The sequence below is a fragment of the Leptonychotes weddellii genome, chromosome 9, assembly GCF_054177405.1.
Source record: "Leptonychotes weddellii isolate Sample4059 chromosome 9, ASM5417740v2, whole genome shotgun sequence".
NCBI lineage: Eukaryota > Metazoa > Chordata > Mammalia > Carnivora > Phocidae > Leptonychotes > Leptonychotes weddellii.
The window spans coordinates 118,507,007-118,524,719 of NC_138377.1; the positions used below are offsets into that span (position 1 = coordinate 118,507,007).

General features: G+C 45.7%; 1 protein-coding gene across 17 annotated transcripts in view; it reads left to right on the forward strand.

Moving 5' to 3' along the window:
- AKAP13 (A-kinase anchoring protein 13) overlaps nt 1–17,713 on the forward strand; it is a 266,733-nt gene that overhangs the window by 233,623 nt on the left and 15,397 nt on the right. For 14 of the 17 annotated variants that reach the window (XM_081831649.1, XM_081831641.1, XM_081831642.1 and 11 more), the window contains 10 exons: nt 3,419–3,554; nt 5,181–5,293; nt 5,899–6,051; nt 6,658–6,908; nt 9,531–9,656; nt 9,767–9,884; nt 10,713–10,961; nt 14,692–14,768; nt 15,763–15,944; nt 16,061–16,143. In XM_081831649.1, the coding sequence (XP_081687775.1) occupies nt 3,419–3,554; nt 5,181–5,293; nt 5,899–6,051; nt 6,658–6,908; nt 9,531–9,656; nt 9,767–9,884; nt 10,713–10,961; nt 14,692–14,768; nt 15,763–15,944; nt 16,061–16,143 (1,488 nt within the window). The remainder of the gene's footprint in view (nt 1–3,418; nt 3,555–5,180; nt 5,294–5,898; nt 6,052–6,657; nt 6,909–9,530; nt 9,657–9,766; nt 9,885–10,712; nt 10,962–14,691; nt 14,769–15,762; nt 15,945–16,060; nt 16,144–17,713) is intronic. The other 3 variants (XM_081831648.1, XM_081831643.1, XM_081831640.1) reach the window with 2 other exon arrangements.

Here is a 17,713-nt window from a genome sequence, read left to right on the forward strand (position 1 = left end):
CCTGGGATCGAGCCCCGTATCAGGTTCTCTGCTCAATCAGAGAGTCTGCTTCTCCCTCTGCTCCTCGCCCCTGCGTGCCTGAGTGGAGTAGGGATTGGTTTCAAATGAATAAATAAAACCTTTTTTAAAAAACTTCTTAGTTTATAAACTGTGAAGTAAATAATTCTCTTTTTTCCCCAAGGACTTCAAGTGGTACACAAAATTCAGTAAATCACAGTGTCCCATTCACCAGTGTGTGCAAGGCTCCACTTTGGTTTTACTTAATGTTCTCCCTTTTTCATTCCCCATTCCCTTCCTCCTTGCTTCCCCTCCATAGCGCCCACTATAGTTATTTAATATGTATCTTTCTGATCTGCTCTGTCTTTACACAGATGTTTATATCTGAAAATAACTGTGTGTTGCATTTTTATTAGATATGACTTACACTTCTTCATTCTTTTTTCTCAATCTGCCATTTTAAGATCTACGCATGTTTTTATGTATAAGCTGTTATTCCATAATTTAATTATCGGTTCCCCCAAAGATGGATATCTAAGTCATTTCCAACTGCCACTGTAAATAACGCAGTACTGAATATCATCTTAATTGGCTCTACGGGAACCTCCGTGGGACTTACCCTAAGGCAGTGTTTTTCAAAGTGTAGTTCCTGGATCAATAAGAAGTGTGCATTCTTGGGCCCTACTGAGACCTGCTAAATCAGAAGTCCCAGAAGTGGAGCCCTATGATCTGTGTTTGAATAGATCCTCCAGGTGAGTCTGAATCACACTCAAGCTTGAGAACCACTGCTGCACACCGAGTTGCTCTGAGTTCTTCCAGAAGCGTGCAGATTCCCTCTAGGTGGATTAAGTGCTTATTATCAATCTTTGCATGTAGATTCCTATAAGAAAGGTTTCGCCAGACCGACACCCACGTTAATCAGTGATCCAGTCCATTCCAGCATCTTTTACCAGTCTAGTCTTCCTTAAACCTTTTTTCTGGGACATTATCCCTTGCTTCAGAAATCTGTTTTCTTTCACATGAGAGAAAATAACATTTTTTTTTTTTTTAATACCTGTTATATGTCAGGTTATGTGTGTTACCTCTGACGCAAGTATTCTCACTCCCGTTTTACACCCTCCGACACAGTTTGGTGGTGAAGAGTACAGATTGTGGATTCAAGTCGTATGGGTTTGGGTCCAGCCCTACCACTCAGTAGCCGTGTGTGACCTTGGGCATTTACTACATCCCCACTCTGTGCTTTATTTTCCTCCTCTATGAACGGATGGTAACAGTTTCAGTGGGTGGTTCTCAGGTTTCAATGAGATCACACCCATAAAGAACCTGATAGTAGGCCCTCTTAAGTGTTAGCTTCAGCTACTTTCATCATCCCCACAAATAGGGAAACTGAGGCTCGGATAGTATATCACTTGCCTGAGTGGAGTTAGGGATTGGTTTCAAACAAGGGAAAGCTGTTGTTTTCACCCCCCTATCTGTCCTTTAAAAACAAAGTTGTTCTTGGGACGCCTGGCTGGCTCAGTCGGTGTGACTCTTGATCTTGGGGTTGTGAGTCCGAGCCCCACATTGGGTGTGAAGGTTACTTAAAAAATAAAAAAATTAAAAAAAAAAACCCAGAGTTGTCCTTTATCACTTTTAGGGTTCTGCGTAGCATGACTTCATTCTGCTTCTCCAGCCTTTTCTACTGATTCTTTATATACATCCTCTTTCTTTCTTTCTTTGTTCTCTTCTACTTGTGTTGTACTACGTGATTATTTCTGCCTTCATTCATACAGTTCTCCTCATCACAATGTCCTCTTTTCCTTCCGACTACCCACATCCTTGCCATTCTTCAAGAACCAGCGTCTCTTCCTCCGTTGGATTTTATCCACTCACTGACCTCCCTCCTAAAACACCGAGGATAGGCCCCAGGCTCTTGGACACTTCAGCACATTCCCTTTTCTATCATTGTTCTTATTCCCTGTTGGGGCAGGGCCCACATCTCCTGCTTCTCATGTGCTTCCTGCAGGAAGGCTCTGGTCATATGGTAGTTAGCGTGTTTCTGGTGTTTTATTGTATCACCTTCCTCTAAATAGAATTTGGATTGGTAATTAATGGTTTTATTAATTTTTATTAAGTCAGAAACATCCTGCAATGCCGTGAATGTCATAACAGCTGCCCCAGTCTTATTTCCTCCAGCTCTTGACACTCCTGGGGATAGAGAGATCATGCAGCTCGTGTCTGGGGCACGAGCTCAGTTACGAAGGAAAAATAATTTGGTAGCCAAATGCCAGTGTGACCACTTGAGCATAAAATTAGAGTTTCAGTTTCCTCTCTGGTCATGTTCAGGAGACCTGCACAGTATGAGAACAGCTTAGCTGTGTGAGAGTAAAGTGTTGCATTTTTCTCAGCTGTAAATTAAAGGAATTGGTCAAAATCTGTGTTCTCAAACAACGTGCAGAAGAATCACTTGGGGATCGTAAAATGTGTGGACTCCCAGGTCCCACCCCCAAGGGACGAGAAGGGCTGGGAGTTTGCATATCTCCCACACACCTCAGATGTGGCTGGATAGGCACTCCCAAAGAACACTGGCCTCTGTTAATCTCTGGTTCCCTTTATCCTTAAAATTCTTCCAATTTTATTTTATTTTACTTTGAGTTATTTTCTGTGTTTAAATATACTATCACCCCATGATTCTTCATCCCCATTGCCTAATCTCCATGCCACCCCACAGCTAACCACTCTTCTTAGTTTTTTATTTATCTTCTTCAAGTTTCTTTATTGAAGTAAAGCAAATACCAATTTGGCTTATTTTTCTTTTTTTTTTAAAACATGGAAGTCTGTTGTGCACCTTTGTTCTGGGCCTTGATTTTTTTTCCCCCGTTACAATATTATCTTGGAGATCTGCGTCAATTCGTGAAGAGTGTATTCATTTTTTTTTTTAAAGCTACATAGTATTTCAGTGTGTGATGTACCATAATTTGTTAATAGATCTTCTTTTGATACTCACTTCTGTCATTGCTCGTATTTTGCTTTGACCAACAACGTTGCATTGAATGACTTTGGACATGATGTCCTTTCAAGCACTACAAGTATATCTTGTAGAATAAACATATCCAGGGTGCCTGACTGGCTCAATTGGTGGAGCCTGAGACTCTTGATCTTGGGGTTGTGAGTTCAAACCCCATCTTGGGAGTAGAGATTACATGAAAAAAAAAAAAGGTAAAATAAACCTATCCTAAAATGGAAATCTGGATCAAAGAATATAGGCATTTGCAGTTTCAATAGATATTGCCAGATTGTCCTTTGTAGAGTTTTTGTACCCACTTACACTCCCAGGGCAAATCTGTTTTAAAGAAATTTGCTTCTATTTGGCTTTGTCAGATGAGTCACTACTTGTGAGCTTGGATACGTGGTTCATCCAGTGTCCTCTCTTCCTTTACAGCCTCACAGCCCAAGGAGCGTCCTCGATCCGCAGTCCTCCTGGCGGATGAAGCCACTGCCATTCCCATGTTTGCCAACAGACGGTCCCAGCAGAGTGTCTCACTCTCCAAAAGCGTCTCCATACAGAACATTGCTGGGTAAGTGGGGATTTAAAGATTGCACAGTTGACAGCTAGGTGACAAGAGCTTAATAACCATATCATTTGACAAAGAGATTCTTCTCATTGGGAAAAAGTGTATAAAATAATGACTCGGTGCACAACCAAGTGTTGCAGACGTGGAGAATGGGAATTACATTTTGATGCACTGTCATGCCCGTCATTTTGTAGCAAGGATCCCCTTTAAACACCATCATCAACCACGTTGTCCTGTGCTTCATTCATGGTCAGCCTCGCTTTTAAGGAACCTGAGTTAAAAAAAGATGGTTTTTAGATGAAAATAAGAAGTGAAAATGGAGGGGCCGGGGGGGATGACTTCTTCCTGATTTTTGTTTGTAACCACTTATATTTTCAGATATTACACTTTTCTTTTGGTCAGATGAACCTAGTGTTTCTGCTGCTTTTTATAAATCTCTTTCCCGTGCTTGCATATTGACTCTTGAGTCAGTTTCATGGGAGTGAATAATGGGCCAGTTACGACCATTGGGTCCCCACTCACTCATTTGCACGAAGTTCCTTTTGTGGTCCCTGCAAAAGTTGCTACGGCCCCTGACTGTCAGGCCGCAGCTGTCCCATGGCTGGCACAGGGCTGATTATGATGTTCCTGGCAGTTCTGGGTAATAAGTCTTCTGCTTTCCCATCAAGTAAAGAAGTCATCTCAAATGTAGGACTCAAAACATCTCTTCCACCTCTCTTAACCCTGGGCTGGAACAAAATTCTTAACTAAAGGATGCAAATCTTCTTTTGTCTGTACATCCTAACCTCTGTGCTGGCTAGTGTTTTCTTATTAAAGAAAAGTTTCAGGTATTTTTATTTTGTTTTGTCTTTGTATTGTCATTATTCAAAGGCCTTCCTTTCAGAGTTGTTATGGTTTCAAAATTTGTTTGCATTGTGACTTTAAAAAACTAGTCTTTAAATAAAATGTAAAGCTTTTAATGACTCTGGCTTGCTTTTGTATCCTACCAGAAACATTTACTGGGGGCCTACTGTGCTGGCTGGTGGGTTGGGTTTGAGAAAGTCCAGGGAATACAGTTTATTAGAAGTGCTTGGTCTACAGATTATTTAGAGAACAAGGAGATAAAGTTTGTGGTTACACAGTGAGTTTCAAATGGAGAAATTTTTTTTTTTTTTAAGATTTTATTTATATATTTGACAGAGAGATAGAGAACACAAGTAGGCAGAGGGAGAGGGAGAAGCAGGCTCCCCGCAGAGCAGGGAGCCCGATGCGGGACTCGATCCCAGGACCCTGGGATCATGACCTGAGCTGAAGGCAGCCGCTTAACCGACTGAGCCACCCAGGCACCCAAATGGAGAGAGTTTAAGGGAAGAGCATTCTCCTTGGTACCTATCCTTAAAAAAAAAAAAAAATTGAAGTTCAATTTTTGAACTTCTTGAACTCAAGAAGTTCAAGTTTGCAATGATGTTAGATGCTTCTGACCTTCATTAATAGTTTGTGTTGCATGTTGCCGGGTACCTGACATTAAGTAATTTGTCTTCCATCATTTGGTACTTAGAGCCAGCTGTCATTTTTAGAGTTTTTCAGGTTGAGAATGCAGACCATGGTTTATCAAAATGTGTTTGAGTAGGTGCTTCTTTTTGTCCCCAGAGTTGGCAATGACGAGAACATATCAAACACCTGGAAATTCCTGTCTCATTCAACAGACTCACTAAATAAAATCAGCAAGGTCAATGAGTCAACAGAGTCACTAACTGACGAGGGTAAGAGGAAATGATGGCCGTGTCTTATACGCATCTGTGGAGACTGGGTGCCGTTCCCTGAATATAATTGTTAATGGAATAATAGTACCTGCCTCTTCCTTACTCCTGTGAAGGTTCTCTGACCTGTCTCTAAAACATCAAACGCTTTATAATGAATTGGTAATCAGACTTATCCAGTTGTTAGGTAGTTGTCCGTTGAGGGATGTCATTGACTTTCATGTGGTCATTCTCTAGTACAAACACTTGTCCTTCATCTGGACTTCTGGTACGTGGTCAGTTGTAGCTCTCTCGGCAGGTTGTAAGCCTACTGTCTTCAACGAGTAAAGTTACCAGGTCCTTCTCAATTCCTTATTCACATAGGAATCCTGAATCTCAGTCACATTTATGTGATATTTATCGCTCTTTTCCAGAGTTGTGAATGTGGAGTGTGTCACTCCCAAACAGGAAGTGATTTTTCTCTGGTACTAGACTATGCGTTCTGGGAATATTCCCTGTGTCAATGCCATGTTTATGTCTTATGAAGTTATCACCTGAGGAGAGTCCAGTGTAGGCTTTCTAGAGCTCACAGACCCCAGATTCTGATATTGATCTTTTGATATTTTGAGGAGTAGGTACAGACATGAATGAAGGACAGCTAATGGGGGACTTCGAGATGGAATCCAAACAACTAGAAGCCGAGTCCTGGAGTCGCATAGTGGACAGCAAGTTTCTGAAACAGCAAAAGAAAGATGTGGTCAAACGGCAAGAAGTGATTTATGGTGAGACTCTCCATTTGCTCTGCTAATACTTGGTTTGCATTGTGCAGCATTTTTTATCGGGAATCACTAGACCATGGAAAGCCAATTTTCAAGTATGTAGCATGTCAGAGATTTTCTTTAAAAACTTTGAGGTCTAGAGACAGGATCTTATATCTATCCTTTTCTCTTTAAAATTGTTTCCTTTAATTTTATTGAACGTTTTATTGACTGTGAGTGCTTATTTACGCAGCCGCCCTAGAGAGAGATCTCTTGTGACGGTACAGTTTGATTCCTCAGCTACACTGGAAACCAAGCATGAGTCATTTCTAGGAAATGGGACACAGTAAATTCTGAAAGGCTCTGAATCCAACGAAGACCACTTGGGAAACCACCATTTAAGAGTGATGGATTCCAGTATGCTGTCAGAAAACAGTGTTAGGTCACGTGAAATAGAGGAATAAGATGAGAACACTTTAGGAGAAAGACAGCTGTTGACCTGGTTTTTAAGTTTAAATTGTGCTCTAAACAGCTTTAAGACTAAAGTGGGCTCTAAATGGCCACGGATGACCTTTGAAGGAGAACGCTTTAAAGGAACGTTCCTGACCGTTAAGCTTTGTCCTCCTTCAGAGTTGATGCAGACAGAGTTGCACCACATCCGGACGCTGAAGATCATGAGCGACGTGTATAGCCGGGGGATGATGACAGAGCTGCTTTTTGAGCAGCAGACGGTGGAGAAGCTCTTCCCCTGTTTGGATGAGCTGATCAGTATCCATAGCCAGTTCTTTCAGAGGATCCTGGAGCGGAAGAAGGAATCTCTGGTGGATAAAAGTGAAAAGAACTTTCTCATCAAGAGGATGGGAGATGTGCTTGTAAATCAGGTGAGCAATGAGAAGGATCTTTCCCAAAAAATGGGGTAAAAAGTGAAGCTTTAGGGTTCAGCAGCCACTCATTCACATCCTGGCTGTACTATTCGTTATGTTTGTAAGCTTAGGCAAGTTATTGAATCTCTCTGAGCATCCAGTTTCCTTTTCTGTAAATGAGGACAGATTTTCTCTAACACCGTGGTTTTTTTGTTTGTTTTGTTTTGTTTTTAAAGATTTTATTTATTTGAGAGAGGGCACAGGAGAGGGGGGAGGGTCAGAGGGAGAAGCAGACTCCCTGCTCGGCAGGGATCCCGATGCGGGACTCGATCCAGGGACTCCAGGATCATGACCTGAGCCGAAGGCAGTCGCTCAACCAACTGAGCCACCCAGGCACCCCATCTAACACCGTTTTTTAAAACTAAAAGGAATGTATACATAAAATGCCTAGTGTATATGGTAGATACTCAGTAAAAGTCCATTTTCCTTTCTCAGCATCCAGACTGTCATCAGAAACAGGGTAGTTTAAGAAATCAAAAGCTATCTGTTGGAATCTCAACGGCCCCCTGTGCCTCAAATCAAAAAGGAACTCATTTATCTGAAAACCAACTGAGCATAGAAAATTGAATAAGAAACTATATAAAATAATTCATAAAATAGATCTCGCTGATATTTTCATCAAGGTGTGGTGTGGTTTCAACTCTACTCCAAAAACAGACCAGAAGTTATTTTGAAAAAAGCCTTGCTAGTTTAACCTGGACAGACAGATGGGCACAGCGACGCCGGCTAGCTCTTCCCCAGCAGGTCTCTGCCTCGGGGTGGAAGCAGAGGCTTCGTTGCTGGAACACTTGCTCGAGAGTGTTGTCCTTCCCTTATATTCTTCAGTCCATACCTCTCGCCTCATTCATTCATTCCTTTCTCGCCTGTTTACTGGGCATCTAAATCCCACCTGGAACCACAAAGGTAGACACAGCGTCGACCTGTGCCTCATGGACCCCATGCTCCCAAGTGAACGTAGGCATGGTAGGAGGTAAATGCACACACAGTGCGGCCCACACCGGAACGCAGCCGTCTGCCGCAAATAGGGCCTCCAAGTGGGAGTGGTCAGCTCTGCAAGTGAGGACATCCCCTCCCAACATTTTCCACGACCCTCTCTCTGCCCTCAGACCCGCCCAGGTGCCTCGTCTGACCTTGACTGGTGTTGTCCACAGCTCACTGTACTCGTGCACCTGGGGATTCATATCTTAGCCCCCCGCCCATGGCGTCCCTTTGTTGGCTCTGTGTGCCAGTTCAAGAGTCACCCTTTTAGAGCACATGCTTCATGATGGGAGTGGAGCACCTAAACTCTGTGCCTTTTTTTTTTTTTTTAAATGTTTATGCCTTTAATAAGAGAGTTTCGAAATATAGGAAGCAAAAACTGATCTGCAAGGGAAAATGGACAAATCCACAATTATCATTGGCAATAAACTCTGTGCCTTACCTTCCCCTTTGGTAAAGGGGAAAAGGAAAAGCTAGCTACCCCGAGCCTTTTTTCCAGTTTTTCTGGTAAGGATTGATTTGTGTTGCCTTCAGAGGTTTTTAGTACAGTGGGAATTGATGCTTAGCAAGCATCATATGGACCCCATGTAGAAACTCATTGGTTTACCCCAAAGTGAACATATCTTCAGATGAGCCGTTGAGATTACACACGTTTTAGGAATGATGAAAGGCCACGCAGAATTGTTAGGACTGCTGGTCTGAGGTAGGAGAGGTAAGCAGATCCCTAGGTAAGAATAGCTGTTTCTGACACCTTTCTTAAGACTATCTCAGAGGAAAACGTCTAGTGAGCCTCCTTGTTTTACCACCGTGTTTATGACACGTGGAAATTAGAACACATTTTGCATTACTTAAGTGCACAGTACATAGATATTTCTGGGTGGTTGTTTTTTAAAATATATATAACATGTTTAATGAAATAAATGCATAATGCCATATATAAATGTACCCATTGAAAGTATATAGCTCAAAAAAAAAAATGTACAGCTCAGTGGTCTATATTCACGGAGTTGGACAACTGTCATCACAGTCAATTTTAGAGCATCTTTATCACCCTGTCCCTCAACTGCCCCTACCCTGGGCATCCACTAATCTCCTCTCTGTCTCTGTGGATTTGTCTATTCTGGATTTATTATGTAAATGGGATAAAACAATATAGAGACCTTTGCAGTTGGCTTTTTTCATTTAGAATAATGCTTTCAAGGTTCATCAGTATTGTAACGTATTCATATGCCATCCCTTTTTGTGGCTGAATAATGGTCCATCCTGTGTATCTACCACATTGTATTTATCCTTTAAGGGACATTTGGTTTCTTTCCACTTGGGGGCATTTGTGAATATGGCACCCATGAACTTTCATATCCAAGTTTTTGTGTGGAGTACGTTTTATGCCTCAGAGCGGAATTGCCAGTCACACAGTAACTGTAGCTTTCCGAGGAACTGCCAGACTATTTTCCAAAGCTGCTGCGCCATTTGAATCTTTAGGGGGAATTCTTGGGGAAGCACTCTTGGATTTTATGAATAGGCTGGAAACTGTATACAAAATGGTGGTAAAATTTTAGCACCCTGAGCTCCGACTTAACGTCTGTTGTCTTTTCTCCACAGTTTTCAGGGGAGAATGCAGAGCGCTTAAAGAAGACGTACGGCAAGTTTTGTGGGCAGCATAACCAGTCTGTGAACTACTTTAAAGACATTTATACCAAGGACAAGCGGTTCCAGGCCTTTGTGAAGGTATTGGTGTGAAACATGGAAATCTGCATGGTTGTCTGGGGCACTGTTGCTGTCTGTTGAACCAGAACCTTCCTGCAATAGCTCCTGATAATTTGTTCTGTCCTTTGCAGAAGAAGATGAGCAGCGCCGTCGTGAGGAGGCTGGGAATCCCAGAGTGCATATTGCTGGTGACCCAGCGGATCACCAAATACCCAGTTTTATTCCAAAGAATATTGCAGTGTACCAAAGGTGAGCCCCTCTCCTTACCCAGTCGTGCCTGCCCTCGGACTGTTTCCCGCCTGTCCAGCAGCACAAGGGGCCCCAAGGAAGAGTTCCTTCAGGCTCTCACAGGTCTATAAGAGATCCTGTGTTTTGCCTTAAAAACCATTTTCTTGGGGCACCTGGGTGGCTCAGTTGGTTAAGCAACGTGCTCAGCAGGGAGTCTGCTTCTCCCTCTGACCCTCCCCCCTCTCATGTACTCTCTCTCAAATAAATAAAATCTTTAAAATAAAAAAAAAAGTTTTCTTAAGTGAAAACTTGAAATGCTGCATCACCAGATGCAGGGTGGATGAGAGCAGGAAGGGAAAGAACCACTGACTCCCTCCAGATTCCGCACCCTGAGCATCTTTCTCCCTTACCACGAGATTGGGTGGTGCTTCCCCCCACTTCTTTCCATGAGTGCTAGACCTGCTGCTTTTTCTCACTTAGCCAGGACTTAGAAGGTTCTCTCTTGGCTAACCCTGCTCCCAGGCAGTTCCGTTAAAGGTGAGGTGGTAAAACAAAGACATAAGTTAAAAAATTATTGCTCCTCTCCCTCCCTGAAATTGTTGGGTCCTTCTCCTTCAGGACATGGTATGGAATTGTGTGTTGTGTCTAGCAGTGAGAACATCTAACTTTATTTAGGATTAACCTGGTGACAGGGATCGGCACGTGACCTTTGCTGTGTTGGCTTTACTCTGCCAGACACACTGTCAGCCTGTCCCCAGAGGGAAGATGATGGTGTGGGGCGAGGAAGTAGGTTTCCCCCTCCTTGTCTGAACGGATCCATTAAAAACAGGATTATTCCTTCCTTCCAAGACAATGACGTGGAGCAGGAAGATCTGGCTCAGTCCCTGAGCCTGGTGAAGGATGTGATTGGAGCTGTGGACAGCAAAGTGGCAAGTTATGAAAAGAAAGTGCGTCTCAATGAGATTTATACAAAGACAGACAGCAAGTCGATCATGAGGATGAAGAGCGGCCAGATGTTTGCCAAGGAGGATTTGAAGCGGAAGAAGCTTGTGCGGGACGGGGCTGTGTTTCTGAAGAACGCAGCAGGAAGGTTGAAAGGTAAGGCTCGTTTTTGTCTGAGTCTCCATGTACCGGAGAAAGAGCAAGCAGAATTCAGATGTTTTTGTTAGAAACCTGCCGCCAGGTTTTTCCTAGGGAGCCCACGTCCGTACATCACACAGGAACAATAGTCCTTTAATTGTTCTTAATTTTGTATCAAAAAGGATGAGGTTGAGATAAATTACAAGATCAGAAACTCCTCCAGTAAGATAACAAGGGAATGATGCAGGTAGGGAAATTGGAAAAAAAAAAACTAATTTAAAAATAAAGCAAGGTGGCCCTTCTCGGCACCTACTCCCGGTGGCCCCGAGGGCGTGCGGACCAGGGGCGGCCCCAGAGAGGAGGCGGCAGAGGGGGGCTGGTGTGTGGGTCTGCGTGTTGCGGCGTGGCCCTCGTGTCCAGAATAGGGAGGAGCGGGAGACCACAAGGACAGACCCAGGAGCAGTGACGTCCAAAGAGGAACAAAAAATCTCATGCCAGCCAGGAAAACGAAAGGAAGGATGAAAAGGAGCAAGTTGCTAATAACGGAGAGCCATTGGCCCTGCCCTGGAAGCCAGTGACTGTGTGTCATGTGCCTCAAGTCAGTCGTTGTCGGTCCCATTCCGCGGTATAGCTGGGACACGCGTCAGTGGCTCGGAGGGCCACGGGGTGAGGGGGGCGTGTATGGAAAGGCTCAGGAGGAGGTGAGACAGCAGAGGGAAAAGCAGTTCAGCCATCGCCTGCGGGCCCTGAACACTGCTCCTCCTCACCATGGCCGTGCCGTCATGAGGAGTGTGGCCTAGGCCTCAAATCCTGATGTTTTCCCTCCAGCTCATAGGAAGACACACATGCCTCCTGAACTGAACGTTCTCAGTGCCCCATTGTTGTAAACCTTCTGGTGTTATGTGTCTCTTGTGGCAAGATGCTCATTCTACATTGTGAAGTTCATAATGCCATTTAAAAAGGAAAAAAAAAAAAAGCCAAGTGTAAGATTACTACAAAAACTTGGGCTATTAAAGGAAGGTGTATTCCCCTACAGAAACGGGCAACACATTTGGGGTTGGCGTCTCTGGAAACAGGTGCAAGGAGGGGCAGCCCCATCAGGCAGCAATTCAGAGTCTGTGAGATTAAAAACACATCACCTGTTCTGAAGAGAGATGGTAGAGGACTTTTTCAGCTCCCAAGACCTTAGAGGAAATGTATTTTTAACTCACACCAACTAGATGATTAAAACTTGATGATATTCATCTCTTCTATCTTTCTCTAAGCAAGAGATGATAAAAGATACTAATTTTCCATTTGGTTTTAATTTTTTCTTAAGGATGAGCTACATCAAGTTAAGGAAGTTACTGTGAGGTTTGTTAATTCATCTATACATCTGATTTTTTTTTTTTTTAATCTGTTTGTCAAACCTGCCCTCTCTAGGCCTGTATAACAGCTCTGACTTGACCAGCAGCCCTGAGCATGCCCCAGCCCGGCCCCGGCCCCGGCCCCTGCAAGCTGCGTGCTCGAGGCAGGCTGGCCCTGTGCCGTCAGCCCCGCTGACGTAAAGCCAAGGCTGGGGATGAAATGTGGGCCTCTCTCCCGTCTCTCATGTGTCAGGAACACTGTAGGCAGCTGCTGCCAGCCAGTGGCCTAGAGTCCAGCTAGCGTCTCACCTAGCTTGGACCAAACAGTAAAGACGGCCCAGGTGATCGGTGGGCCTCAAAGGTGAATGAAGCTGACCGCGCCTAGAAGTTGGGCTCCGAACGAAGAGGCCTGTGAAGAAATGCTTGCCGCACAGTCCGCTGGGTGCTGGAACCAAGAGCTGAACTAAGCAGGGGGAGGCAGTGCAGAGTGGCATGGAGCTAGTGGTGAAGGATGAAGGGCAGGCGCACCCGGCTCTCTGGCAGCAGAGACAGTGGCGGGGGGCGCTGGGGACACGGGCAGAGAGGGGCCTCGTCCAGACGGAGACACGGACAGCTGACACTGTTAATGGGGGTGGGCAAAGAATGGGTTCCAGGTGGAGGGTTTCCAGCAAGGAAGGGACACAGTAGATTGTTTTCTAGCACGCAGTGGAGGCAGCGAAGGGGTGCCTTAAAGGACAAGCGGTTCTAGGCCTTTGGGGAGACACTGGCGGCGGACACAGGACCGCCCCTGCTGCAGGGGCCTGAGTTGCCCGGGGGGCATGAAAAGGAAGGACAGGAGCCTTTCAGAGAAAAGAACAGGCCCCTCCTGCCTCCAGCAGATGTGTCTCCCTGCTGCACGGTGAACTTGGACTAGGTGATCCCCAAGGCTCCCTCTGTCCTCCCAGCCCCAGTCCTCTGATGCTCCGAGAAGCCCGGATCAGGACTCTTCCCACACTTGGGAAGCGCCTGCCTCCTCTTGCAAGGTCCTGAATTTCCTAGAGCGGCCGCTGCCTGGAGCCAGCACTTGGTTCTTTCCTGTGCACGGCGGTTTATTTATCCACTCCCAAACTAGCAACGACTGGATCCCAGCTGTGGGCATGAAGCTGTGGGCCGCCAGTGGCACAAGACAGTCTCTCTGGCCTGAAGGGCCTCCAGTGCACTTAGGGGCTGGTGGGGAGCCCTTTGCCCTCAGGCAAGCTCGTGCCAGGAACAGCCAGTCCTGCGCTGGGCACCCCTCGAGAGGGCTGGGCTTGTTTTTCTCTGATCCACTGACACTGGTCACAGAAGCGTCAGCATCCCACGAAGTGGAAACTTGTGTTTTGGAACTTTTTTTTTCTTTTTTGGCAGCACCCGAATTATTTACAAGTAAACTTTAAGAAACTTGTCCAAACTAATAGCAGTCCACAGAATAGTCATGCACAGCCTGGTTGGTCTTGGCTGAAAACGGTACCTCCCTAGGAACCAGCTGTGCTTGCTTCTGTTCTCTTCGTAGCTGTGTTGTGAGTTACCAGGGAGGGGCTCCCGGCTGTGGCAGAAGCAGGAGAGAAGTCCTGACCGCCTGGGAGGGGCCTGCATGAGTCCGCTCCATTCTCTCCCCAGGGGCTGTGGGGGTCGATGAGCCTGTTAGCTCTCTGGAGACGCCAGACTTTGTCTCTAGGGGAGTACTGGGAGATGCCACTTCCTGTTCTCCAGCAGAGCGGGAGCTGGTGGCATTTCCTGGATTACTAGATCCAAGTAGAGCTCTCGCTTGGCTTTTGTTTGAGTTGAGAGCAAGAGCAGCCTGTGTCTATGGTAGAGGTTGAGGCTGAGTAGGACCTCTTGGAGCCGGGGGACAAGCCGTTGTGTTCGCAGGTACCTGTGGAATGGAGGGCCTCGTGGAGCCGTTCTGTCCTGCGGGTTGGGGGAAGCCTACCTTTCATTAGACTGAGCTCTTTTGATACATCACCTCTTAGCAGCTCTCCAGTCTGCTCTCCCACGCCTCTCCCAGTATTAGGATCGGAAGTCGAGGAGTATTATGACCTGAGTATTTGGTGGAATATGTTGCTATTACTATCTGTTAAAGTCCTTCCCAGCTTTATTCTTAAAGTATTTTGTTCTTCAAGTCTCTCCTTATGGGATTATCTTTCCAGAATGGAGTACTCAAGCTTTGTCAAGATAAGGCTTTGGTGATAACTACATTTAAAAATGCCTCTAAAAATGTAATGACCGATGTCATTGCAGAAATGTAAACCCATCCATCACCTTGGAGGAGTGGAGAGTACTCTCCCATCCTGACTTGCTCTGTGGGCCGGGTTGCTGAGTTGGCGTCTAACTTGCTTCACTGCTAAGTAATCCTTGTCCTTTCTCTCCTTCCCCACTTACAGAGGTTCAGGCAGTTCTGCTTACTGACATTTTAGTGTTCCTTCAAGAAAAAGACCAGAAATACGTCTTCGCATCACTGGTAAGCTGAACTGTCAGGCTCTTCCATTTGTAACGAATAGTATTTGGAACAGCCAGCTTAAGTATGGGGTCCGGATGCTGGATTCCTGCTCTCCCACCCTTTCAGCATTACTTTGCTCAGGACAGATTCCTCTGAGTATTTCCTCAGATACTCTTGCAGTTTTCCACCCCACCCCCCAAAAAATTATTTTTCTGTTCCCTCTCAGTCCCTTTGAGAGCCTTGGACGTTTGACCTAAAGAGATCTATCACTGGAGTATTTCTTGCACATTATGCCCCATAAATTGTGCTAATTTGTAATGTTGCCAGCCAGTCACAGAGGAACCTAGAAGGATTCATCATGTAGAAACCATGTCTGAAAACTCTGTAGATACAAATTATCATTTCTTTTTTGGAAATCTTTTTCTGTTTGATAAAATGGAGATGAAATAACGAGATACTTCTCTTTATCTTGAATCTACCATTGTTTGTTAAACCATACGCTTTTTTTTCCAGTCTTCCTGAGAAATAATTGACATATATCACCATCTAAGGTGTACAGAATAATGATTTGATTTACATATATTATTAAATGATGATCACAATAAGTTTAGCTAATATTCATCATCTCATGTAGATACAATATAAAGAAAAGAAGGAAGAAATGAAATAGTTGTTGTGATAAGAACCCTGAGAATTTGTTTATTTGTACCGAACAACAGAGTTAGCCGTAGTCCTCGTGTTCACGTTACATTCCTAGAGCTTCTTTATCTCATAGCTGGGAGTTTGTGCCTTTTGACCACCCTCCTCCATCTCATTCCCCCTGCCTACCCCTCCACATCTGGTAACCACAAGTCCGGTCTCTCTTTTTCTGTGAGTTTGGTGTGGGGTTGTTTTGTTTTTTTAGATTCCACACGTGAGTGAGATCATGCATCTGGTCTTGCCTTAGATCAGAGTTGTTCTTGAGAGTTAGAATATTGTATGCCTTTCTTACATCGACCCTCTCCCCTTTTTCCAGGACCAGAAATCAACAGTGATCTCGTTAAAGAAGCTGATTGTCAGGGAAGTAGCACATGAGGAGAAAGGTTTATTCTTAATCAGTATGGGGATGAAGGACCCAGAGATGGTGGAAGTGCATGCCAGCTCCAAGGAGGAGCGAAACAGCTGGATTCAGATCGTTCAGGACACGATCAACACCCTGTAAGTCGAACGCCGGGGCCCGTCCCAGCCTCTGATTTTTATCCTCGAGGGGGCAGTGACCAGAGTCCTCAACGTCGTGGGGGCTGTTGGTCCATTTTGTTTTGTTTTGGGATTAGGAACAGAGATGAAGATGAAGGAATTCCTAGCGAGAATGAGGAAGAAAAGAGGATGCTGGACACCAAAGCCCGAGAACTGAAAGGTAAGTCTGTGGGAAGCATCCGCGACCTTGTCCGTGGGGGGAACTGCAAGAGGCTCCCAGGGCGATGCGGCCCCTCGGCTCCAGAGCTGTCCTGGCAGTTTCAGAACAGGGTGGTGAGTGGCTTTTAACGAAAGAGCAACTGAACCTGAGCCGACATGGATCCCAGGTCCCGTAAAACGGCCGTCAGAAGGTGTCTGACACTAGGTCAAGGGGGTACTGGTTCTCTGTTCTCACTTTGTGTTCTTGGACCCTGGTCACATTCTTTGTACTTTGTCACAGAAGAATTTGCTAAAACTCACGGTCATATTCGAGATTCAGACAGGGAGAAGGATACTTGAGGAAAAGAATTTTCCGGTTAATGTTCCAGTTACTGTTTTTGTCAGTACCCTGCCGCCACGCTGTGTGTCCACCATGAGTTATAAGGTGGTTCTGGGAGAGGTGTTCTCACCGATTATGCTCGACCTCTGTTTGTTGAGTCCCTGCTGTTCCGGGTAGTCTTGTCAACACCCCTACAAGATATGTTTGCCAGTCCCCATTGTGCAGATGAGAAAGCTGAGGCCCACAAAGGCCACGCGGTCCAGGGTCACGTACGTGGAGCGTGTCAGAGGCTTCTTCTCCCCTGCTTTCTAAACGGCAGCGTGGGTGCTCGCCTCTTTGCCAGTGCTTACCGAATGTTCCAAAGTAAAGACTGTGCTTTGGGTAGAAATAAGGCCCAGAGTCAAATAAATGTTAGCACCCGAGGAGTTTGGTTAGTCCTTTAGGCTGGACAAAGCAGTAACACTGTGTTTGGGGGTGGGGGGTGGGGAGGCAGATTTAGACGAGATCGGGCGCGTTCAGGGTGGTATGGCCGTAGACGGGAGGCAGATTTCGGCTGAAGCCAGAGTTACACCTGATTTATTGGCCCATGGTTAATATGACAGATATGAAAGCTTCCTTCTCTTCACATTCATGAAGCCCCCGGCCAGGCATACTGCTAAGTGCTGGGGGTGCAGAGATTCCTAAAGCAGCATCCCTGCTGTCAGGGAGCCCCCCGTTAGCAAGGAAGACGTACGGAAATGATGGGACGGGACCGCAGGCACGTCTAAAGGACCAGATCCTGCCTGCGAAGCTGACGCATGAGCTGAGTCTAAAGCAGTTACTGCAGCAGACGAGAGGAGCAGTTAGGGGAAGAGTGAAAGAGGACTTGAGTGTGTGCAATGTCGGTGGGGGGGAGGGTCAGGGCCAAGAGGTGGGGATTTAGCTGTAAAGGCACCAGGGCTTGAACGGCAGCAAGGGAATGATATAATCTGTGTAGAAAATGTCAGTCTAAGTTGTCTTCGTTGGCATTGAAGCCCGTGGGCGAATTGCTTGAGGGAGTAGGGGAGCCACTGGGAGTAGAAAGCGGGACTGGGAGGCTCCTGGGAGAGGGGTGGGTGTGGACGGCAGGGCGGAGCAGGGAGACAGAGCCCTCCCAGGTCCTCGGCGTGGCCCAGCTGGAGGATGAAGGTGATGTTGGCTGAAGAAGGGATCACACGCCGGAGGGAGGAGGGGGATGGCAAGAACGGAGAAAAGAGCTTTCTGACAAGCCGAG